Source organism: Narcine bancroftii, chromosome 2, assembly GCF_036971445.1.
Source record: "Narcine bancroftii isolate sNarBan1 chromosome 2, sNarBan1.hap1, whole genome shotgun sequence".
Taxonomy (NCBI): domain Eukaryota; kingdom Metazoa; phylum Chordata; class Chondrichthyes; order Torpediniformes; family Narcinidae; genus Narcine; species Narcine bancroftii.
In genome coordinates this window covers 44552602-44578919 of record NC_091470.1, presented here as the reverse complement: position 1 = coordinate 44578919, position 26318 = coordinate 44552602, and the positions used below count along the sequence as shown (strand labels likewise).

The window sequence follows — 26318 nt, the reverse complement described above, 5'->3', positions numbered from 1 at the left end:
CTCACACTTATCTGTATTAAATTCCATCAGCCATTTCTCAGCCCACACCTCCAGCCTTCCTAAATCACCTTTTAATCTATGGTAATCTTCCTCACTGTCCACAACACCACCAATCTTTGTATCATCCGCAAACTTGCTTATCCAATTCTCCACCCCTACTTCCAGATCGTTAATATATATATAACAAACAATAGTGGACCCAGGACCGATCCCTGAGGAACTCCACTACTGTAAGGTAAAAACATCGTGAGATGGGACCGGAGAAGGAGTCACCCAGTACTAAGGAGTAACAGAATGCAGATGTGACTTTGTACACTCAAGATAAGCTTTGCACTAACAAGAATGATGTGCAGCAGACTAACAGAGAAGGATAGCAACAGTTTATTCATTGGACAATGTCATGGTATGATAATTTACTAAGTACGTATCCTGAGGTACAAGGTCACATCTGCATTCTGTTACTCCTTAGTACTGGGTGACTCCTTCTCCGGTCCCATCTCATGATGTTTTTACCTTACACTAGTCACCGGCCTCCAATTGGACAAACAATTTTCCACCACTACTCTCTGACACCTCCCACCCAACTATTGCTGAATCTATTGCACTACCTCCTTATTTATACCTAATGCCTCCACCTTTTTTCCTAACCTCCTATGGGGAACTTTGTCACAAAACTGCATAATCTGTACGTGTCACAAATCAATTTTGAATTTATTTATCTATTTTTGTTTCATGTTAACTCCATGAGGTGAAGGGCAGCTAATATTGTAACATAGTTTAAAAGTGCACTTTGGACATATCAGGGAACTACAGGCCAGTGAGCCTAACGTCAGTAGTGAGAAAGTTGACGGAGGGGGATTCTGACATACAGGGTGTTACCAGGTTTCGATAGACAGGGACTGATTAGAAAGTCAGCATGGCTTTGTGTTTGAACAATTGTGTTCACCAATCTGATAGAGGTTTTTGAAGAGGTGACCAAGAGGATTGATGATAGTTGGGTGGTGGGCATTGTTTCCATGGATTGTAGCAAGGCCTTGGATGAGGTCCCACGTGGTAGGCTAGTCTGGAAGGTCAGATCATGTGGGATCAAAGATGAACTGATCAATTGGATTCAAAACTGGCTTAGTGGAAGCAATCAAAGCATAGCAATGGAAAGTTGTTTGTTACCTGTAGTGTGCTGCAATGACCAATAAATACTAAGTTTACTCTTGTATGTCATCTAAATTAATGATTTGGCTGACAATGTAGTGAAGATGGTTAGTAAATTTGTAGATGACACCAAAATTGGAAGAAAGATACTAGATCAATAGAGGAGGTAGGCCAAGGTGTGGAAAATGGAATTTTGACACTCACAAGTGTGATATTTTGTTAAATCAAATCAGATTTACACACTGTAAGAGAGATCTTGGTGCATAGTTCCCTAAAAATGGTGACTCAGATGAACAGGGTGGTGAAAAAGATGTTTGGAATGCTTGCCTTCATTGGGCAGTGTAATGATTACAAAAATGGACATCAATGTATAAGGCATTGGTGAGATCATACTTGGAGTACCAAGTGCAGTTCTGGTAGCTAGAGGAATATTATGACATTTGTTTTTACACTTCTTATAAGTAATATAGTAATATAAAATGTAGGCAGTATTTTCAAGTTATTTTTGTCATTTTTCGGTTTGTTATAAAGCAATGCAAACATTTTTTTAAAAATGTAGACTACTAAAGTAGGTCACTGTGGCGGAACATGGTATTGCGGGAACATTCCCCACTGAGCTGGGCAGACTGGTCCACCTGTTCAACTGGTAACCCCTCCCCCTAAGACCCTAATAAAGGCCGAGAGCCCTTGTCTCCTCCCTCATACCTACCCTTGGACTTGAGCCAGCAGTATGCTTGGATCTTTAGATCAATAAAGCCTTTGGCCCTTGCTTCATGTCTGTGAATGGTCATTGATCGCGCGACAATTTATTGATCTAAATTTTAAGCACCGTGGATAAGGCAATTCGATTGGAGAAGCTGAAGATCGACCTGAAAAACCCAGAGGCCTCAGTGAAATTCGACATGTGGCTACACTGCTTGAAGGCTTACATGAGGCACCACAAAATCACAGCAGTCAGCGATTGAGTATGACCTACTATTTGCAGCAGTAGGCCATTGCACGTATAATTTGATCTGCAATTGCACGGGGTATTAACAGATGAAGGCCCTGATCTGGCAGCAGTACAGGGGCTGAGGAATGCCATTTACAGGCGCTTCCAGCTTGGCTTCCAACATCAAGGCCCGGGTAGGTCAGTCAACTATTTTGTGCGGGCCATGTGGGAGCAGGGACGAGACTGCGGATGCTAGGATGTGATGGCAGCAGAGTACCAGGAGGAACTCATCTGCAACGGGCTGGTCACCGGGTTCCACACCCAACACACTCGCAAACGACTCCTGGAGAAAGGCGATCGGTCCCTACAGAAGGTCGTGCAGATGGCCCAGGCCATGGAGACAGCCAAAAAGAATGCAGAGGCCTACGCACAGAATAGGCGGTGCCATCTTTGGATTCTGGGCCCTTGCCCCTAATGGCTGCCGCAACTGCTGAGCATGCGAGGTGCAACTACTATGACCAGAGCAAGCATCTCCGAAAGTACTGTCCTGCACATAGCATAACCTGCTCGAACTACTGGCAAAAAGGGCATTATTCAAGGATATGCCAATCAAAGCCCCCCGTGAGCAGCGGTGCATGCGGCCCATGACCCATGTTCCCAGCAGTTGGATCGAGCAGCTCCAGTCGTCACTTCCAGTTGTGGAGAATCAAACTTCAGGGCCCACGTCATGACAAGGAGGGATGTCACTTCCGGGCCCCACCATGTGCGATCCATTGGGATGGCCAACTTCACGATCTCCCGGGTGGTTATCTTGGCGGACGCCGACTCAATGGCACGGCGGCAGCAGGTCAGACAGCGAACTGACATTAGCCTCAATCATCTTGGACCAGAGTCAACCACACCAGCTGGGATGTTCCATGATGGACATAGAGGTAATCTGTCATACTACGGGTTGCCTGTTCGACACAGGGAGCACCGAGAGCTTCATACACCCGGGCATCGTCGAACACTAATCCCTGACTGTGGTCCCTGCAAAGTGCCGGGTAGGACTAGCCTCCAAGTCCCTCTCCACAGAAATCTGTGGGATGTGTTCCATGAACCTAATTGTCAGGGGGACGAAATACAAAAATTTCAGACTGCTGGTGATGCCCCATCTCTGCACCCCCCTCACTTTGGGACTGGATTTCCATTGCCAGCTAAAAGGGGTATAGATGCATTTTGATGACCTCATCCCCCACTCACAGTCATGAATGACCAGTTCCGGGTGGGGGAGGGGCCTCCTTTTTGGAGAGGCCCAATCACGCACCGGGAGGCTGGGCATAGCTACCACCCTGTGGCCTGGCACTACCTACCTGCGGCTTGGCCACCCTCGCGTTTCTCCACTCTTGCTGTTCCAAAACCTCACCCCAGACTGTAGGCCAGTGACCACTAAGAATAGACGGTATAGCCCAGATGACAGGGGATTCATTAAGGCTGAGGTGGAACAGTTGCTGAGGAAGGGCATAGTAGAGCTCAGTAATAGTTCTTGGAGGGCGCAGGCGTTGGTGGTAAAAGGGGCAGAGATGAACTGGATGGTGATTGATTACAGACAAACCATCAACCGGTTCACTCTATTGGACACCTACCCCCTGCCTCGAATTGATGACATGGTGAATGAAATTTCAAAATACAGGGTCTTCACAACCATAGATCTCAAGTCAGCATACCATCAGATCCCTATCTGCCCAAAGGACCAGCCCCACACAGCATTTGAGGCTAATGGTTGACTGCACCAATTCTTACGGGTCCCTTTCGGCTTCACAAATGGGGTGCTGGTGTTTCAAAGGGAAATGGACAACTTGGTGGGTGACAATGGGCTAAAAGCCACTTATCCACACTTGGATAATGTCCATATGTTGCCATGACCAGAAAGAACATGATGACAATCTGCAGAGGTTCCTGGCCACTGCAAAAGTCATCAATCTGATGGAGCAGCTGGTGATGGAGCATGGAGCGGCTGGTGATTCTAGGGTACGTAGTTGAGCATCATGCTATTTCCCCCCGACTGTGAGTGCATGTGCCCCCTCCTGGAATTACCTCTCCCACAGAACCCCAAGGGTTTAAAAAGGTGCCTGCGACTCTTTTCGTATTGTGCACAATGGATCCCCAACTACACCGAGAAGGCCTAACCCCTGGCGTAAACCACAACCTTTCCCCCGTCAGTGGAGGCCCATAAGGCTTTCGAGAGGATCAGGGCCGAGATTGTCAAGGTAGGAATGCACACCATCGATGAGTTGGTCCTATTCCAAGTGGAGAGTGATGCTTCTGACTTTGCACTGGCCGCCACACTGAACCAGGCAAGCAGGTCAGTGGCATTTTCTTGTGCACCCTGCAAGGCCCTGAACGCAGGCGCTCTGGTATGGAGAAAGAGGCACAGCCTTTAGTGGAGGCAGTGTGCCACTGGAGGCACTACTTGGCTACAGACACACACCCTGCTGGAAGACCAGAAAGCCGTCACCTTTATATTTAATAACAAACAATGGGCAAAATTAAGAATGTGGTGGAGAATTGAGATGTCCACATATAATTATGAGATCTTGTACCAGTCTGCGTCGGGGTGCAAGTAGATCGCCTCCACAACCTCCATGATAACCTCAGCCACCCCGGGGTCACAAGACTACCACTTCATGAGGGCATGTAACCTTCCCTACTCGGTGGAGGAAGTCAGGGTGCTGACATGCAATTGCCCAATCTGTGCGGAATGCAAGCCGCAGTTTTACAGGCCAGAAAGAGCCCACCTTATCAAGGCCACTCGCCCCTTTGATCACCTCAGCATAGACTTCAAGGGGCCCCTCCCATCCATGAATCAGTTATTTCCTGAACATTGTGGACGAGTACTCGCAGTTCCTATTCACCATTCCCTGCCCAGATATGCCCACAGCCATGGTCATTAAAGTACTCTGCACCATATTTACCCTGTTTGGGTACCCCATGTACGTGCATAGCGACCAAGGTGCTGCGTTCATGAGTGAGGAGCTGCGACATTACTTGAGAACCACCAGCCATAGCGATCAGTAGAACCACCAGCTATAATCCCTAAGGAATGGCCAGGTTGGGAGGGCAAACAGCACCATTTGGAGGGCAGTCTTGTTGGGCCTAAAGGCAAAAGGGTTGAATGTGCCCCAGTGGCAAGAAATACTCCTGGAAGCGCTGCATGCTACCAGGTCCCTATTCTGTACTGCTACGAATGCATCGCCCCATGAAAGATTGTTCTTCCCTAGGAAGTCGGCGTCAGGACCCATGCTGCCGGAGTGGCTGACAGCCCCTGGGCTGGTGCTCCTCCAGAAGCACATTAAGACCCACAAGGCAGACCCACTGTTGGAGGAAGTGCACCTCCTGCATGCGAACCCCCTGTATGTGCTGGTAAAGTACCCAGATGGATGGAACGTCTCGGTGTCCATTCAGAACCTGATGTGAGCGGGAACCCCAGTGTGGGAGGTGCATCTGATACCATTGGACAGTGATCAGCTGGCCCTGGGGACTGCCCAGGTTGGAGATTTAGAGATCCCACCCCCAGCACGGCCCCCAAATGTTCTCCTCAGTTTCTAACTAACCCCCCCCCCCCCACTTCCACAGACGTGGGAGACACTGACACGGTCCAGCCCTCCCAACAGCCAGCCCAGTGACCGAGCCATCTAGCCACCGGAGCAAGAAGCACAGCCAGCAGGACTGCAGAGGTCCCAACGATGGGTAAAACCACCGGAAAGACTAAACCTGTGAACATTATTGTGCAACTCGTGGAATATAAAGATAGTGGCCCTCATCACCCTGTCGGACTCCATCTAAAAAGGAGGGGTGAATGTGGTGGCACATGGTATTGTGGGTATATTCCCCACTGAGCTGGGCAGACTGGTCCGCCTGCCTCTAAAACCCTGAATAAAGGCTGAGAACCCTAGTCTCCTCCCTCATACCTACCCTTGGACTTGAGCCAGCAGCATGCTAAGGCATGCTTGGATTTTTAGATCAATAAAGCCTTTTCCCGTTATTTCGCGTCTGTGAGTGGTCAATGATCATACTACTGTCTCATTTAGAATATTGTTTGCAATTTTGGTCACCTTGCTACAGGAAGGATATTATAGTTGGAAAGGGTACAGAGGAAGTTTAAAAACTTTTGCCATGATTGGAGGAGTTATGGTGAGAGACTGAAAGAACTAGGCTTGTTTTTCTGAGAGATTAGGAGGTTGATAGGGGATCTTATTGAGGCCTATAAAATCATGAGGGGCAGAGATAATGTGAATTGTTAGTCTTTTTGCTAGAGTAAGAGATTCTAAGATGAGAGACAATTATAAGATGAGGGGTGGAATTATAAGGTGGAATTTAGGCAGGACATGAGAGTGGTGGAATAAGTTGCCAGACGAAATGGAAGAAGCAGGTATGTTAGGTTTCTTTAAGAAACATTTAGAAAATTGCATGGATGGGCAGAACTTGGAAGGATATGGGCCAAATATGGGCAAGTGGTTCTCAAGCAGGAGGACACTTCCGGCATGTCCAAGCTGGGCCTGTGGGCCTGTTTATATGTTGTAAGACTATAAATACAAGTATGTAGCAATACTAGATGAAGAATTCTTTAACTGTAACATCATGTTGTTTATTGTTCATATTTTTTAGTATTCCTTGCCGACTATTTTAGCAAAAGCATTCAGCGTCTGTTACAATATTAGACAACAGAAGGTCCTCTGAAAAAGATCAAATTTATTTCTATGCTTAAAAAAAAAACACATTAGTTCAGTCAAGAAGCAGGAAATAACAGTGAAAATGAACAAGATTACTGGAAATCTGAAATAAAAACAAATGAGTTCTAACAAAGAGTTTTTGGACCTGAAACCTCTGCCATTTCTCTGCATAAATGTTCCCTAACCTGCTGAGTGTTTGCCGCAATTGCTGTATTTACATTTGATAACTGTTTGTCACAGTATGATGTGTCACACAAAGTTTGTGAAATTACCATGGAAAACCTTAAGAAGATTAACTTCACAAACCAAATTGTAGAAATAAATTATGCTGCTAAAGCACATCTATTATCCAATTATGTCAAATCACCGAAAATGCAGCACTGATTGACAAAAGTAATTTTAAATCCGCTTTTCAAACAATCAAGTTTTTCAAAGATTCTAAAATGAATGTGCCAATGAAAGCAAATCCATTTCACCTCACGGCTAAAAGGTAGGAAATAGTGTGAAAGGCTTAGGAATGGAATAATGGACAAATGTTATTATTTTGATTTGAAGTATTATTATTCGATACTTTTTAATGTTAAAATAAGACAGAAACTACTAATATTTAAATAAGTTACATCTAATAGTTAATTAGATGTTTCTGCTGTCCTATAATATTTGAAGTAAGTGCTTAGAAATAGCTTGTGCAGAAGTTTCCATTATAAATTAAATGTAGAATATGCATGGCTTCCATCTCGAATTTTAAAATATCTTTTCCAATATTGTTGTCTGTTGCAAAATGCATTGTACAAAAGGAGAAAGAGTGATTGTTCTTTTATAATTGGATGAGGATGCCACTGTATTGCGAAGAGTTGTGGCTGTAATGTGACAGCACTTACCCTACTTAGTCGGAGGACACACCAGCTGCCAGTCAAGGTTTGGTTCCACCCCACCCATTAGTGCACACCTTGCTGTTGTACCCATGTAAATTACTTGGTCTGGACTCTCCAGCCTGCCTGTGCTTGGCCTTGGGCCATTGGCTGTTGTAATTGGATTAACCCTCCTGGGACCAAGCCATTGGTACCTGCTAATGAGCTGGGCTGGAATCTCCAGCACCTTAAAGGTGCCATGTGTTCTTTGTTTTCTCTCTCTCTTTGCCAGCTTGGGACCACCCTGCTTCACTCCAGGCCTAGAAATGTGGAGCGGTGCTGGAGGGGTGTTGGTAAGATGTGCACTGTTGTAAGTGTTGGAGCATGAGGAGGAGTCACGTGATGGAGTAGTGGCCGGTCAGGAAATTCCAGCCCTCTCCGGAAAAGTTGAAAAAAAAACACACAAAATGCAAAGGTACAAGAATAAAAATTAAAACAAAGTAAAAGTAAAGGTGAGAAGAAAATGGCAGTGAAGAGAGAAAAGTCGAAAGCAATGGGAAGATGAAAAGAAGAAAGAACGTCGGAAGAAGAAGGTGAAGGCCTTACCTGTCCGAGGAGGCCCGCCGTGGAGAGAGAAGCCCGCACCCTAAGGTCGGTGGAAGTCCCGAGCTCGGGACTACAAAAATGGCTCGCGGAGCCGAGTAAAAGTGCGCAACCGCGCATGAAAAAAAAACACACTAAAAAAAAAACAAAAAAAAAACCACACTGACGGGAGGGGAAACAGCTGAGGAGTCGATCTCCACAGCTGAGAGTGACAGCTACAACACAGCAACAGGAAGAGAACATAGAAAACAACGAGAACAAGAAAGAAGAGAGCAAAAAGAAAACAAGGAAACAACAGATGGCTAACCCAGAGGAAGAAGAAGAAGAAGAAGAGCATAGGGAAAGGCAGGACAATGGATATTTTTTTTTTAAAGAATATATGGAATCAGTAAAAGAATGGCAATTACAAGAATTTAATGAAATAAGAAGAATTAAGAGTGCAGAAGAAAAAATGAATAAAATAGAGATGGTCATATCAGAGATAGGAAAAAGAGTGGATAATGTGGAAGAACGAGAAATAATCGTAGAAATGGAAGTAGAGGACTTAAAAGAGAAATTAGAAGAATCTAATAAAAAAGTTAAAGAGGCACATGAGCTGTTAGCTCAGAAGATAGATATAATGGAAACTATAATAGAAGAAATAATATAAAGATAGTGGGCCTTAAGGAAGATGAAGAAGGCAAGAATATGAGAGAATTTATAAAAGATTGGATCCCCAGGGTCCTAGGAAGACCAGAATTACAGGAAGAAATGGAAATAGAGAGGACACATAGAACACTAGCCCCGAAACCACAACCGCAGCAAAAACCAAGATCCATTTTAGTAAAATTCTTAAGATATACAACAAGAGAAAATATATTGGAGAAAGCAATGAAGAAAATAAGAGAAGACAAAAAGCCACTGGAATACAAAGGTCAAAAAAATTTTTTCTATCCAGACATAAGTTTTGAACTCCTGAAGAAGAGGAAGGAGTTCAATACAGCAAAAACGATCCTATGGAAAAAAGGATATAAATTTATGTTAAAGTACCCAGCGGTACTTAAAATAGTTATTCCAGGGCAACAAAACAGACTATTCTCGGATCCGGAGGAAGCACGAAAATTTGCAGAACAACTACAAAACAAGCAGAGAGATGAAGACATGTAATGAGAGTAAAAATGACCATGAACTATATGTATGTGTGTATTGCACCACCTACGGCTCCTAGAACGCTTCCACCAGCGTTGTCTCCGCTCACACCCCTAACGTCGAGGTACTCGAGATGGCAGAGGTCGACAGCATCGAGTCCACGCTGCTGAAGATCCAGCTGCGCTGGATGGGTCACGTCTCCAGAATGGAGGACCATCGCCTTCCCAAGATCGTATTATATGGCGAGCTCTCCACTGGCCACCGTGACAGAGGTGCACCAAAGAAAAGGTACAAGGACTGCCTAAAGAAATCTCTTGGTGCCTGCCACATTGACCACCGCCAGTGGGCTGATAACGCCTCAAACCGTGCATCTTGGCGCCTCACAGTTTGGCGGGCAGCAGCCTCCTTTGAAGAAGACCGCAGAGCCCACCTCACTGACAAAAGGCAAAGGAGGAAAAACCCAACACCCAACCCCAACCAACCAATTTTCCCTTGCAACCGCTGCAATCGTGTCTGCCTGTCCCGCATCGGACTGGTCAGCCACAGGCGAGCCTGCAGCTGACGTGGACTTTTTGCCCCCTCCATAAATCTTCGTCCGCGAAGCCAAGCCAAAGAAAAGAAAGAATATATATATGTGTATGTATATATGTGTGTACATGAGTGTATCCGTATTTAGAGGAAAATATATAAGAATTAATAAGGGAATGAAAGGGAACAGAGGAAATAAGGAGGGAATTAAAAGAGTGACCTTTGATATATATGAAAATTGAAATCTTTTCTGGGAGGGCTGGGTGGGGAGGAGTTACGGTCACTGCAAAATCAGTTGACGCTTGCGAGTGAATTCGCAAATCCAAATGGAGAGGGGAGATGTGGTTGCCCGACAAGGGATAAAGGCCAACTCAGGAGGGGGAGGGGAGAATGGGGTTAAAGAAGTTTTAGATAGGAGAATAAGGGAAATGTTTGATGTTTTAGAAATGTTGTCTTATAAAGTGTTCAAAACAAGAAAGAATGGATAAGAAGGAAAGGTGATGATGAGGAAATGGAAAGGGAAGATAAACAAGGTATGAAATGGCTACGTTGAACTATATGACTTTAAATATTAATGGAATACATAACCAAATCAAAAGGAAGAAACTGCTAAATTTACTGAAAAAAGAAAAAATTGATATAGCATTTGTGCAAGAAACACATTTAACTGAAATGGAGCATAAGAAATTAAAGAGAGATTGGATAGGACATGTAACAGCAGCGTCATATAATTCAAAAGCTAGAGGAGTAGCTATATTAATCAGTAAAAATGTACCAATTAAAATAGAAGAGGAAATAATAGATCCAGCAGGGAGATATGTAATGATAAAATGTCAGATATATTCGGAGTTTTGGAATTTACTCAATGTATATTCACCTAACGAAGAAGATCAAAAGTTTATGCAAGATATTTTTTTGAAGATAGCAGACACGCAAGGGAACATATTAATAGGAGGGGATTTCAACCTTAATTTGGATTCAAATATGGATAAAACTGGGAAAAAAATTAACAGAAAGAACAAAGTAACCAAATTTATAATTAAATTGATGCAAGAAATGCAACTTTTGGATATATGGAGGAAACAACACCCAAAGGAAAAGGAATGTTCATATTATTCGGGTAGACATAAAACATACTCAAGAATAGATCTATTCCTGTTCTCAGCTCGTATGCAAGACAGAGTAAGAAAAACAGAATATAAAGCTAGAATATTATCGGACCATTCACCCTTGATATTGACAATAGAGTTAGAGGACATCCCTCCAAGAATGTATAGATGGAGATTAAACTCCATGCTACTTAAAAGGCAGGATTTTAGAGAATTAATTGAAAGACAAATTAAAATGTACTTTGAAATAAATACAGAATCAGTGAAAGATAAGTTTATACTATGGGACGCAATGAAAGCGTTCATCAGAGGGCAAATAATAAGTTATGTAACCAAGATGAAGAAGGACTACAATCAGGAAACAGAGCAGTTGGAAAGGGAAATAGTAAATATAGAAAAAGAATTAGCAATGAAGGAAGATACAACTAAAAGAAGAGAATTGGCAGATAAAAAAATAAAATATGAAACACTACAAACATATAAGGTGGAGAAGAACATAATGAAGACAAAACAGAAATATTATGAACTAGGGGAAAAACGCACAAAATTCTAGCATGGCAGCTTAAGACAGAACAAGCTAAGAGAATGGTATTGGCATCAAGGAAAAAAGACAAACAAATCACATATAATCCAACGAAGATTAATGAAAACTTCAGAGAATTCTATGAACAATTATATCAAACTGAAAACGAAGGGAAAGAAGACAAAATAGATGAATTTTTAACTAAAATTGAACTACCAAAATTACAAATAGAGGAACAAAATAAATTATCAGAACCATTTGAAATAATAGAAATACAAGAGATAATATAAAAACTACCAAATAATAAAACACCAGGAGAGGATGGATTCCCAATAGAATTCTATAAAATTTTTAAAGATTTATTAATTCCTCCCCTCCTGGAAGTAATCAACCAGACTGACAAAACACAAAGCTTACCAGATTCATGCAAAAGAGCAATAATTACAGTAATACCAAAGGGAAAGATCCACTTGCACCAGCGTCATATAGACCAATATCATTACTTAACACAGATTATAAGATAATAGCTAAACTATTAGCAAACAGATTAGCCGATTATGTACCTAAAATGGTAAATCTAGACCAAACTGGATTTATTAAAAAAAGACGGACAACAGACAATATTTGTAAATTTATTAACTTAATTCATGCAATAGAAGGGAGTAAAGTGCCAACAGTAGCAGTTTAGACGCAGAGAAGGCCTTTGACAGAGTAGAATGGAATTATTTATTCAAAGTATTGCAAAAATTCAGTTTACCAGAGAAGTATATTAATTGGATTAAAGCATTATATAAGGGGCCATTGGCGAAAGTGACAGTAAATGGATATATATCAAAGCAATTTAATTTAAGCAGATCAACAAGGCAGGGATGACCACTATCACCCTTATTGTTCGCGTTAGCTATAGAACCACTAGCAGAATTGATAAGAACAGAAAATAAAATAAAAAGGATAAAAATAAAAGACAAGGAATATAAAATCAGTTTATTTGCAGATGATGTTATAGTATACTTAACAGAACCAGAATTATCAATAAAAGAATTACATAAGAAATTGAAGGAATATGGAGAAGTGTCGGGTTACAAGATTAACGCAAATAAAAGTGAAGCAATGCCAATGAATAATGCGGATTTCTCAAAATTTAAGAAGGAATCACCATTCAGATGGCAAATGCAAGCAATAAGATACCTAGGTATACAAATAAATAAAAACCTCGGCCATCTATATAAACTCAATTATTATCCACTAATGAAAAAATTACAGGACGATTTAGAGCATTGGAAAGATTTACCACTAACATTAATAGGAAGGATAAACTGTATTAAAATGAACATTTTCCCAAGGATACAATACCTATTTCAGGCATTGCCAATACACTTGACAGAGAAATTCTTCAAGGAGTTAAAGAAAATAATAAGGAAATTTTTATGGAAAGGGGGGAAACCAAGGATAGCACTAGATAAATTAACAGAATGGTATAAACAGGGAGGCTTACAACTGCCAAACTTAAAAAATTATTATAGAGCCGCACAATTAAGATACCTATCAGATTTTTATCAAACAAGGGAAAAGCCAGATTGGACTAGATTAGAACTAGATAAAATAGGGGAGAAGATACCTGAACATATATTATATAAATGGGATGAAAAATTGGTACAACGTAGGAGTTCTCCAGTATTACATCATCTACTCAATATTTGGAAGAAGATTCATGTAGAAAGGAATAAAACAAATTACCAATTACCAAAACTAATACTGACGCAAAATCAGTTAATCCCTTTTACAATAACCTTTCCTTTAGAGAATGGGAGAAAAAAGGGATCAGAAGAATAGAAAATTGTTTTTCAGGAAATAAATTACTATCCTTTGAACAAATGAAGGATAAATATAATATAACTCAAGAAACAGTGTTGGCATACTACCAACTAAGATCCTACTTGAAGGACAAATTGGGAAGCAGTCTGAGGTTACCAGAGGGAAGTAATTTTGAATATGTGATTACAGATACAATGATAATCAAAAAATTTATAACAAATATGTATATTAAACTGCAAGAAAAGGAGAATGAGGAAACAAAGGGTAAAACTAAACGAAAATGGGAACAAGATTTAAACATAAAGATAAAGAAGGAAACATGGGAGAAGTTATGCTCTGGAACTATGAGAAATACAATAAACACGAGGTTACGTATGATACAATATAACTGGATACACAGGCTATACATTACACCTCAAAAGTTAAATAAATGGGACCCAACAGTATCTGACAGATGTTTTCGTTGTAAAAAAGAAGTGGGAACAACAATTCATGCAATCTGGACATGTGAGAAAGTGGAAAAATTTTGGGAAGATCTAAACCAGATATTAAATAAAATTACAGAAAACAATATACCAAAAAACCCAAAGATCTTCCTCCTAAGTAACATAAAAAACAAAGAATTTGGACTTGATTTGGATGGTGCACAAAAAAGATTTGTTATGATAGCTCTAGCCGTAGCAAAAAAAATGTATTATGTCAACTTGGAAATTAGAAGATAACTTGAGAATACAACAATGGTATATAGAAATGAATAAATGTATTCCATTAGAAAAAATAACATATAATTTAAGAAATAATATTGAAATATTTGAACAAATATGGGAGCCATACATGAAACACAATAGAGAAAACCTACCGGGGACATCTACCACCTAAAATAACGAAAGGAGAAAGAAATGAAAAGAATTGACTCAGTGGAATTTCTTGTTTATTTTTATTGAATGACAACATTGTTTGACTGGTTTAATGTATCTTAGATTCTGTACTTTAAATGAATGGGGGGGGAGGTAGGGAGGGTGGGATGGGAGTAGGATGGGAAGAGAAAATGACACTATATATTTGAAAAGGAAAATGTATGTATCTTGGTCAATGTGGTTTATGGTGTGAAAAATAAAAAAATTAAAAAACAGTGTTGGAGCATTTAATTAATGTCCCTTGAGTCATGCCTGCACTGAGTCAAGGGGGGGGTGGGGCATCATAGTGATTTTTCCTTGATCATTTTATGTACCAGTTCATTGTGTGGATTTTTGTTTCCATGCTATTTTCCCCACATTTGTTATTGTCTGCTATTTCTTTCCCACGGCTGCTGTGAACTGTGTGTGTGTGTGTGTGTGTTGCATCAGTTACCATTTCCCAAACTTGTCTTCTGTAAATAAAATTCTTTCCTACCAAAACTGTGTTCAGAGTCCTTGCCTTTGAGACCTACCAAACCTGTTTCCTCACTCACAAATGCCGCAGGTTTGGTTGGATACCTACTTTCCAAAGCCCACACAACAAAAAATGACACCTCTTCAAACAGAATCTCAGCTGTTACTTCATATTCTAATCTACAGTTGATACATTCTTTTGTTCACTTGCCAAATTAAACAAATATAAGAATGTATACTTTCTTAAAATTTTCAAAGGCAATCAAGTAAACATTTGAGATCAGCCCAAATGTAAATCATTAAACTGGTTCATTATGTAGCATTTGACCATGAAAAAGCAGATGTCTTTATAAACAACCACTCAATTCAGCTGAAACTTCAGCTTTTCTATAGGAAATATCAATTTATTATATTTTCAGTGGATAATATGAATTGTGTGTTTAGAATTACCTTCAAGAAATTAATTCTTAGGACTTTGACATTTGGATCATAAAGAATCGTATCTTCTGTAGCACGTTTACTCTTTCTCTCATTTTGACAAAGGGTCGTTATCCCTGAACGCTAATTTTGTTTCCTTTTCCACAGTTGCTGCCTGACCTGCTGAATAATTCCAGTATTTTCTATTCTTATTACAGTAGCAGTTATCTTCAAGTCCATCTGCCTCTGTTTTCCATCAAATTGACTTCTCTTCCAACCGAAGGACAAATTTGGCAATATAACCTGCCACTCCTTGCTCACCTTCTGTGTTTAAACAATAGGTTGTTACAACAGCAAATGGATGGTAGACCATTAACAACTCATCTTAACTCATCATCTGAAGACTGACCTCTAAATCCAAGCCTTGCTGCCCGATGAGTTTATCCACTTGAGCCAAATTGATGTACTTTTCAAGGTGACACAGCAAGAACTTGGTCAGAAATCACTAGATACATTTAGATATCCTAAGGATAAAAAAATGAAAATGCAAGTACTTTGTTGATAGATGTTCAGCAATCAGGTTTCTGGTTTAGGGAAAGATTTAACAGTGATGTAATTTATGTGGCAATTACCATCCACATATGCCATGAGACGTGACAAGCAGGCAATTAAAATGTTTTTTTCCTCAAAGTGATGAAACTATAAATATCTGCAGATTGAAAACCACTGTGATGGTTTTCTGGCGATGTGTTGAATCTCAGAGAGCCTTTAGAGTAGTAGGACTGCTAAAGAGTTTCATGTCCATTGAAGTGTCTGCATTGTTCATGAGGCTGCTAAGAATCTTCAGAATCTTTTTTTCATCTGACTTTTTCATGTTCCCTTTAATGTACAAGATGGCTTCAATGTGTTCTTTTCTGTGGAGAGTGGAATATTTGATCAGAGTGAATGGCCACAAATAATTTTACTGCATTAACAGCGTATACAATATAATTGATAAGTACAGCCCCAAATCATATTCTATCAGTCATTTTCAGCAATGAAAGTGTTGAATGATTGTCCAAGTTAGTGGAATTCCTGAATCAAGGTTTTAATTAAGAATGGTAGTGGTGTTGGGGGAGGGGGGGTTGCTGGGTGGTGTATAGAACAATTAATAAATCTTGAATGAAAAATGTACAGATGCTCGAAGTCTGAAAGAAAAACAGAACATTCTACTAAAGCTCAATAGATCAAGCAGCATCTGTAGTCACAGATATAGTATATTAATTTTAATAATTTTTCTCTGAGTATTCATAGGATTTTCTGATTTTAAAACAATTTTAATTTATTACATTTGATTTCTCATGGACACAAATCAAAATATTCATGAGAATAATTTAACTTTGAATTTTTTGATATGTGGCAAGTCTAGATTGATAGTTTCCATATACTCGTTTAAAAAAAATACTCAGAATATTTTGATAAAAGGTCCCAATTTAAAACTTCGGCCATTTCCTTCCATAGATGCTACTTTACTGTTGAATCCCTCCAGCATTTCTTTGTTCCCTAATAGTATCAGGTGTTTTTTTTTTGAAACATCGTAGTAGTATATAAACTGTTTCCAAGATATAAAATTTAGATGAGCCATATTTTAACAGCTTTCATACTGAATATAACTGTTTAACTCTTGAAAAATCCCTTCAGTTGTACTATTAATATTGCACTCAACAATGCCAATTATTATGAAAATGAAATTAAGATTTTTAGTTGAAATATCCCAACCTGTGTATTCCACATTATCATCATGGTAATGGACACCACTCACTCCAGAATAACCACCAAGCTAGGAAATCAATTGCAGCTCAATGAGTAGATAAAAGATGGAAACAGTGGAATCAAATATAGCTGGGATAAAGTAAAATGAAGTTCAAGTTTATGGTAATCTGATTGTACATATACAACCCGACAAACAGCGCATCTCCAGGCCATCATGCAGACAGACAGACAGGCGCACACACAATAAATGTATCAAAATAATTTACGAGTTTCTAGAATTGTTCAACAGTATCACTGCCTGGAGGAGGAAGCTGTTTCCCAGCCTGACAGTCCTGCTTTTTTTAAGCTCCTGAACCTCTCCTCCTAGGGCAGATTCTCAAAGATACTGCCAGCTGGAAAAGGTTCTTTGATGATTCTCTGAGCCTTCTTTAAACAACTTCCTGTAGATGTTGTCGATAGAGGAAAGGGTAACCCCAGTAATCACCTCAGCAGTTTTAATCATCCTCCATACTGACCTCTGATCTGATTTTATAGCTATACTATATCTCACTATGATGCAACCAGCCAGGAAACTCTCTATTGTGTTCCTGAAGAATGTTGTTAGGATTGTCACCTTGCCACCCACAATCTCCTTGGGAAGTGTAGTTGTTGCTGACCTTCCTGACTAATGAGCAGGTGTTGTGGGTCAAGGATAGTTCATCCTTTAAATGGGTACCAAGGAAATTTGTGCTCCCCACCCTCTCGATGACAGACCCATTGATATGTAATGGGGAGTGGTCCTTCATCTTCCTGAAGTCCACAATCATCATCTTTGTCTTGACCACATTCAAACTCAGGTTGTTGTTCTTGCACCACTGTACAAGCCTATCAACCTCCTCTCTGTAAGCTAACTTATCTGAGGCTCTGATAGCTCAGTGGTTAGAGCACTGGCCTTGTAAACCAGGGGTCGCGAGTTCATTCATTGCTGGGGCCTCATTTCTGTGAGGGGTGCTGGACAAAGTGGTGACTCTCTTTCTTCCTTACGGTAGACAAAGTTAAAGAATTTCATGCATGTTACATTCTAAATGTAGTATTACATGACATCCACAAACTTGAAAAATTAATGTTCATGCCATTTGGGTTTATGACATGTTGTCACCCAAGTTTACATATAGCCAAGGACAGACTAGTGGACAGATTGTGGGTGTTTGATGAAACAGTCAGACATTCTACTTAAAACTCTGCCCTAAACCCTACAGCAGGAACATTGATTTTTCTCATTTTAGGTAACCTCTTCTTTGCCTACTCTTGTTCTTACATTTCTCACCCCCTCGCTCCTCAGTGGTCTCTGTGTCTCCACTTTCTGTCCAATGCCCCATCATGTCTTAGCCCCTCTCCAACTTCTTTCCTCCTTGATACACTTCCTACTGTAGTCTTGATAAGACTGAAATATTGACTGTCCACTTCCACCCAAGGGTGCACTGTGACCCATCAAGTTCTCCCAGCATCTCATAATTTGCTTACAATTCTAGCATCAGACTTATCGTAGGAAACTGATGGAGTAGCAGCTAACTGCAATTGCTTCTAATTTATTAATTACTTCCACTTCTTACATCCTTATTTCAAAAGATTTTTTCTACTAATTATTCCAATTGTTTAATGATGACCTCGACAAGAAGTACTAAAGGCTGGGAGGAAAGAAGAGGAAAATCCTTCACTTGCAGATTCAATGGCCACTTTGATGGATTACTTTGAGGAACTGAAGAATGATGTTAAAGATATCAAAACCAATGTTAACCACTGTCAGACATGAAGTTGAATGAAATTTGCAAGATAACTGAAGACCATGAAGAATGGATTACATCTCTTGAATGGTTTGCGGAATGTACAGAATTGCAGCTGGATGATATACAAGCAATTAATATTCAATTAACCAAATTAAATAACTTCCTACTAATGTAGGTGGCTGACTTACAAGCAAGAAGAAGACTAACAACTTGAGAATTCTTGATCTGAAAGAGGAAATGGAATCTGACCAACTTGCTAAATTTTTTGCAGAATTACTTCAAGAAGTGTTTGGTGAAACGCTGCTACCTACTTTGCCTGAACTAGACAGGCCTCATAGATTACTTGCTGCTCAGCTTGCCCCTGGGAATAAACCTTGTTTGGGGATTCTTTGTTTACATTACTTCCAAGTAAAAGTCTTCCTAATATGTGAATCTTGTCTAAGAGGAATGTTAACACAATGTCAACAGAAAATCAGAATCATTGAAGATTATCCATGGAGGTGATGAAACAATGTGCTAAAGAAGTTATGCCCAGGTTGTATAAGGGAGGCTACAAACCCTTGCTTTGTTTTCTGGTATGTCCTTGGATTACACTCCCAAACAATTTGAAACATTGGCTGTGTTCACCATCCGATGCTCAGAAATTTCTCGATTAACTCCCTTCTACTTCTGTGAATCAGTAATAATTTCTATGTTTGTGGTTTTTTTAACTCACAAGATGCATGAGACTCAGATTGTTTGAGGTTACTGCTCTTATACTTATCTGAATAAGTAATAAGGATGTTCTAGTCTTTTTATTTTGCTTTTATTATAAGGTTTTCTCTTTGAGTTAAGGTTTGATATTATGAATTTGATTTTTTAAATTATTATTTAGTACTTTGACTTGCTCTTCTGGAATATTTTAAGATATTTTAAATTTAATTGGCCTGTTACATCTAAGTGTTGTATCTAACTGTTAATTCCATATATAGTTCAGCATATAATTTTTTTCTAATGGCCATTTTCTGTTGAGCTGTTTAAATCTGACCTTGCTATTTAGACATTAGTCACAACAAGTTCAGTTTAGTTGAAATATTGATGTAAATTATTAATCTAAAATCTTGGCCAGTAGATTGGTGGGAAAAAAATCTTGCATTTGCAATTTATTTTTCTCTAGTTACAGTGTCACATGTACATATACATCCTAGCTGATGTATTTTCTTTATTGAAAATCTATAACGACATTACATTTGGTTAAGTCAAAAATATTTCTCCATTTACATCCTTGTATATTTGCAATTTTTAAAAATATGGAAATTTCTAGTCAAAATGCTCTCTTGATTTGGAAATACAAACATTGCAAAGAATTGTTAAATATTCTATTTATTTTTGCAACATAGTCTCACTGTAGTAAGTATTGTGCTTTTTAAAAACACAAGTTAATTTGTCTTTAGGGAGTCAAGGGTCAGGTCAGCGCAACAGTAAGAGTCTCATTCCTGAGTCAGAGGTTCAGGCTGTATTACAGGATGCACAGATAACTTGGCTGCTGATTGGGTGTTGAATGAAAGGAGGACTGTGCTTTATGTCAAAGTGTCTATGAAATATCATACTAAAGTCCAATCATTTGGATGAAGATGAAAGAGCCCAAGTAATTGGTAAGAAAGATAGTTATTTATCTATCTCATTTTCTATTGATGGGATCCACCACTTAAACTGACAATTTTGAAAGCAATTCATTGGCTTACAAATACTTTGGATTTTCTTAGGGTATGAAAGATGCTACACAAATGCAAGTTTTTATTTGTAGAATATAAGAAATAGGATCAGGGGTAGAATCAGAGTTGACCTTGCAGTTATAGAGTGAAGCACAGAAGCCTGGAGAGGGTGTGATTGTAGTGAGTACAGGCAGTTAGGTAGGGAGTTAAAAAGAAGGACCGCAAAGGGAGTTAGGTAGGGAGTTAAAAAGAAGGACCGCAAAGGGGGTAATCTCTGGATTACTCCCTGTGCCACGTGACAGTGTGAATAGAAATAGAATGAGGTGGAGGATTAACACGTGGCTGAAGGGGTGGAGTAAGGGGCAGGGTTTTAAGTTTCTGGATAACTGGGACCTTTTTTGGGGGAGATGTGACCTGTACAGTAAGGACGGGTTACACTTAAATCCCAGGGGGACCAGAATCCTGGCAGAGGTATTTGCTAGGGCTACTCAGGATCCTTTAAACTAGAATGGTTGGGGGGAGGGAACAAAATAGTACAGAGCAGTAAGGAGAAGGTTAGAATGCAAACAAAGAAAGTTTGTAGTAAGTATTTGAATATGGATGGGCAGGTGATAGAGAAGGGAAATGCTCTGGAAGAAGATGAAGGGCAATTGGCAGGAAAAGTAAATAATGTTGTTATTAAAGATGAGGGAAAACAGGGATTAAAAATTGGGAAATCTCTGAAATTCATATATTTTAATGCCAGGAGTATTGTAAAAAAGGTGGATGAGCTGAAGGTGTGGATTGATACTTGGAAGTATGATGTGGTAGCGATTAGTGAGACATGGTTGCAGGAGGGATGTGATTGGCAACTGAATATCCCTGGGTTTCGTTGTTTTAGGTGTGATAGAGTCGGAGGGGCAAGAGGAGGTGGGGTTGCATTGCTTGTCAGGGAAAATATTACAGCGGTGCCTAGGAAGGATAGATTAGAGGGCACATCCACAGAGGCTATTTGGGTGGAACTGAGGAGTAGGAAAGGAGAGGTTACACTTGTATTATAGACCACTCGGAGGGGACCGAGACCTAGAGGAGCAAATCTGTAGGGAGATAGTAGATATTTGTGATAAGCACAGGGTTGTAATTATGGGAGATTTTAATTTTCCACATATAGATTGGGAAACACATTCTGTGAAAGGAATGGATGGGTTAGAGTTTGTGAAATGTGTGCAAGATAGTTTTTTACAACAATATGTAGAGGTGCCGACTAGAGAAGGAGCAGTGTTAGATCTACTGTTGGCAAATGGGATGGGTCAAGTGACGGAGGTTAGTTAGTGTTGGCGAGCACTTCGGGTCCAGTGATCATAATGCCATCAGCTTCAATGTCATTATGGAAAGAGAGAAATCAGGGCCAAGGATTGAGGTTTTTGATTGGGGAAAAGCTAGATTTGAGGAGATGCGAAAGGACTTGCAGGGTGTGCATTGGGACAATTTGTTTTATGGGCAGGATGTAGTAGAGAGATGGAAGTCTTTTAAAGATCAGATTTTGAGAGTGCAAAAGCTTTATGTTCCTGTTAGGTTAAAAGGAGGGGCAAAAGGTTTGAGAGAGCCGTGGTTTTCAAGGAATATTGGAAACTTGGTTCGGAGAAAAAGGGAGGCGTACATTAGATATAACAAGCATGGAGTTAAGGAGATGTTTGAAAGATACATTGAATGTAAGAGGAATCTTAAGAGAGGAATTAGGAAAGCTAAAAGAAGGTACGAGAAAACTATGGCAAGCAGGGTGAAAACTAATCCAAAAGAGTTCTACAAATATGTTAATGGTAAGAGGAAAGCTAGAGACAAAATTGGTCCCTTAGAAAATCAGAGCAGAAAACTGTGTGTGGAGCCTAGAGAAATGGGGGAGATATTGAACAGTTTCTTTTCTTCGGTATTCACTAAGGAGAAGGATATTGGGAGATGTGAGATAAAAAAAGCAAATTGGGTAAATATGGGGAATATAGAGATTACAAAAGGTGTAGTTTTAAGGCTTTTGAAGAATATAAAGGTGGATAAGTCTCCGGGACCAGACGGGATCTTCCCCAGGACATTGAGAGAAGTGAAGGAGGAAATAGCAGAGGCTCTGGTGGTAATTTTCCAAATGTCATTAGATATGGGGATAGTGCTGGAGGATTGGCGCATTGCGCATGTGGTTCCGTTATTTAAAAAGGGTTCAAGGAGGAAGCCTGGCAACTATCGGCCTGTAAGTTTGACGTCTGTGGTAGGTAAATTAATGGAGAAAATTCTTAGAGATAGTACTTATAAACATCTGGATAGACAGGGTCTGATCAGGAGCACTCAACATGGATTTGTGGGAGGAAGGTCATGTTTGATCAATCTGATTGAATTTTTTGAAGAGGTGACTAGGAATGTGGATGAGGGTAGCGCAGTGGATGTTGTCTATATGGACTTCAGTAAGGCCTTCGATAAGGTACCACATGGAAGGTTAGTTAGGAAGGTGCAGTCTTTAGGTATAAATTTTAAGATAGTCAAATGGATTGAACATTGGCTGAAAGGGAGAGGCCAGAGAGTGGTAGTGGATAATTGTCTGTCAGGTTGGAGGCCAGTGACCAGTGGTGTGCCTCAAGGATCTGTATTGGGCCCATTGTTGTTCGTTATATACATTAATGATCTAGATGATGGGGTGGTGAATTGGATTAGTAAATATGCAGTCGATACTAAGATAGGTGGAATAGTGGATAATGAAGAAGGTTTTCAAGGATTGCAGAGGGATTTGGGCTGATTAGAAAAGTGGGCTGAAAAATGGCAGATGGAATTTAATGCTGATAAGTGTGAGGTGCTTCATTTTGGTAAGAAGAATCAGAATAGGACATACGTGGTAAATGGGAGAGCATTGAGGAATACAGAAGAGCAGAAAGATTTAGGAGTGACGGTACATCGTTCCCTGAAGGTAGAAACTCACGTGAATAGGGTGGTGAAGAAGGCTTTTAGTATTCATTGCATGGAATATAGGAGTTGGGAGGTGATGTTGAGATTGTATAAGACGTTGGTGCGGCCTAATTTGGAGTTCTGTGTGCAGTTCTGGTCGCCTAATTATAGGAAGGATATAAACAGAGTGGAGAGAGTGCAGAGAAGGTTTACCAGAATGTTACCTGGGTTTAAGCATCTAGAGTATAGGGAGAGATTGGACAGATTAGGTCTTTATTCTTTGGAGCGTAGAAGGTTGAGAGGGGATTTGATAGAAGTATTTAAGATTATGAAAGGGATAGACAGAGTGGATGTGGATAGACTATTTCCGTTAAGAGGAGGAAAGATTAAAACAAGAGGACATGAGTTAAGAATTAAGGGGCAGAGGTTTAGAGGTAACATGAGGGGGAACTTCTTTACTCAGAGAGTGGTAGCCGTGTGGAATGATCTTCCGGGAGAAATAGTGGCGGCGTAGTCAATTGTATTATTTAAGAAAAGGTTGGACAGGTATATGGATGAGAAGAAGATGGAGGGTTATGGGCATTGTGCAGGGAGGTGGGACTAGAAAGAGGTGTTTGGTTCGGTGCGGACTAGAAGGGCCTAATGGCCTGTTTCCGTGCTGTAATTGTTATGTTATTATGTTAGTAAAACACACAGTAATTGCTGAAGGAACTCAAATCAGTCTCACAGTGTCCATACCTTGAAGATAGGCTCATGCTCGAAACATCAGTATTATATCTTTTCCCACTAAGGTCGCTGCAAGTCTGGATGAGTTCCTCTAGCATTTACTGTGTGTTTTTACTTGCAGTTATGGAGCACTAAAACAGAATCTTTGGTCTACCAAATCCATGCTGACCATCAAACACAATTTTCCCAAAATTTTCATCAACGGCTCCTCACCGCCATCCTATACGCAAGTGTGCCCTCATCTTGCATATCCTGAGCTCATTTAACCTTAGTGCTCTAACTAGAGAAAACAAATTTTGAATTGTCAAGCAAGAATTGAGGTCATCTCTTGTTTTCCCAAATAACATACACCCTCAATGGAAATCACAGGAATGAGTCTTTGCAAAATTACTCATATGCAGAACAATGAACATTTTCAATTGGCTAATTAAATAATAATCCCACTGAATATATTTTATAGAACCATAGAACATTACAGCACAGAAACAACTTATCCCAATCCACACATTCTAGATCCTTTCTCATTTCGACATTCAGGAGGGATAGACAGAATGGAAAAGGAGGTGGAGTAGCCCTGTTGGTTAGGGAAGAGGTGAATGCCATAGAAAGGAAGGACATCAGTGTAGAGGATGTGGAATCCATATGGGTAGAGCTGCGAAACACAAAGGGACAGAATACGCTAGTGTACAGGCTGCCTAACAGTAGCAGTGAGGTTAGTGAAGGAGTCATGAGGAAATTGGTAATGCGTGCAACAAAGGGACGGCAGTTGTAATGGGTGACTTTAATCTACATGTAGATTGGGTGAACCAAATTGGTAAGGGTAAGGTTGAAGAGGATTTCTTAGAATGTATGCGGGATTGTTTTCTAAATCAGCATGTTGAGGAACCGACGAGGGAACGAGCCATTCTAGACTGGGTATTGAGTAATGGAGAAGGGTTAATTAGCAATCTTGTTGTGAGGAACCCCTTGGACAAGAGTGACCACGATATGGTGGAATTCTTCATTAGGATGGAATGTGACAGAGTTGATATGAATACAAAGGTTTTGAACTTGAAGAGGGGTAACTTTGATGGTATGAGATGTGAATTGGCTAAAATAGATTGGCAAATGGTACTTAAAGGACTAACGGTAGAAATGCAATGGCAATCATTTAAGGATAGCTTGGAGCAAATGCAGAAAATGTACATCCCAGTTTGTATGAAGAATAAATCGAGGAGGGTAGCGCATCTGTGGCTAACAAGGGAGATCCAAGAGAGTGTCAAATCCAAAGAAGGAGCTTACAAATTGGCCAAAAGAATAATATCCCTGATGATTGGGAGAAATTCAGAGTTCTGCAGAGGACAAAAGGATTAATTAGGAAAGATAAAAGGGATTATGAGAGGAAGCTGGCAGGGAACATAAAAAAGTGACTGTAAAAGCTTTTATAGATACGTTAAGAGAAAGAGGTTAGTTAAGACAAATGTGGGTCCGTTGCAGACAGAAACGGGTGAGTTGATCACGGGGAACAAGGGTATGGCAGACTGCTTGAATGACTATTTTAGTTCTGTCTTCACCAAGGAAGACATTACTAATCTACAGGAAATTATTGAGGATCGGGGATCTATTGTGATGGAGAGACTAAAGGAAATAATTGTAAGTCGAGAAGTTGTATTAGTTAAATTGCAGGGTTTAAAGGCAGATAAATCCCCAGGGACAGATAGTCTGCATCCGAGAGTGCTGAAGGAAATAGCTCAGGAAATAGTGGATACTTTGGTGATAATGTTTCAAACCTCTTTGGATACTGGATTAGTTCCTGAGGATTGGAGGGTGACCAATGTAACCCCACTCTTTAAGAATGGAGGGAGAGAGAAATCGGGAAACTACAGACCAGTTAGCCTGACGTCGGTAGTAGGCAAGGTGCTAGAATCGGTTATTAAAGATGACACTTTAGTACATTTGGAAAGTAGTGGTGTCATCGCACAGAGTCAGCATGGTTTTGTGAAATCATGTCTGACGAATCTAATAGAGTTTTTTGAGGATGTAACCAGTAGAGTGGTATATCTGGACTTTGGTAAGGCATTTGATAAAGTTCTGCACAGAAGACTAGTGTATAAACTTAAAGAGCATGGTATAGGAGGTATGGTATTAAGGTGGATAGAGAATTGGTTGAGGGACAGGAAGCAAAGTGTAGGAATAAATGGGTTCTTTTCAGAATGGTAGCCAGTGGCTAGTGGGGTAATGCAGGGCTCAATGCTGGGGCCACAGTTGTTTACAATATATATCAATGACTTAGATGTGGGAATAGATAGCAGTATCTTGAAATTTGCAGATGATACAAAGTTGGGTGGCAGGGTTAGCTGT

The 26318-nt window shown here is 40.1% G+C and overlaps 2 protein-coding genes across 11 annotated transcripts in view; one reads left to right on the top strand and one right to left on the bottom strand.

Moving 5' to 3' along the window:
* Nucleotides 1-26318, top strand: part of LOC138753461 (endogenous retrovirus group 3 member 1 Env polyprotein-like) — a 182506-nt gene that overhangs the window by 48497 nt on the left and 107691 nt on the right. The window contains exon 4 of one of the 10 annotated variants that reach the window (XM_069916482.1): nucleotides 20088-20288. The exons of the other annotated variants lie outside the window; for them this stretch is intronic. The gene's annotated coding sequence lies outside the window, so the exon portion shown is untranslated. The remainder of the gene's footprint in view (nucleotides 1-20087; nucleotides 20289-26318) is intronic. 10 annotated transcript variants of the gene reach the window in all.
* The window catches only part of LOC138752862 (tumor necrosis factor alpha-induced protein 2-like), a 62539-nt gene continuing 50493 nt past the window's right edge, over nucleotides 14273-26318 (bottom strand). The window contains exon 15 of the mRNA XM_069915480.1: nucleotides 14273-16050. Coding sequence (XP_069771581.1) covers nucleotides 15894-16050 — 157 coding nt within the window. The 3' untranslated portion in view covers nucleotides 14273-15893. The remainder of the gene's footprint in view (nucleotides 16051-26318) is intronic.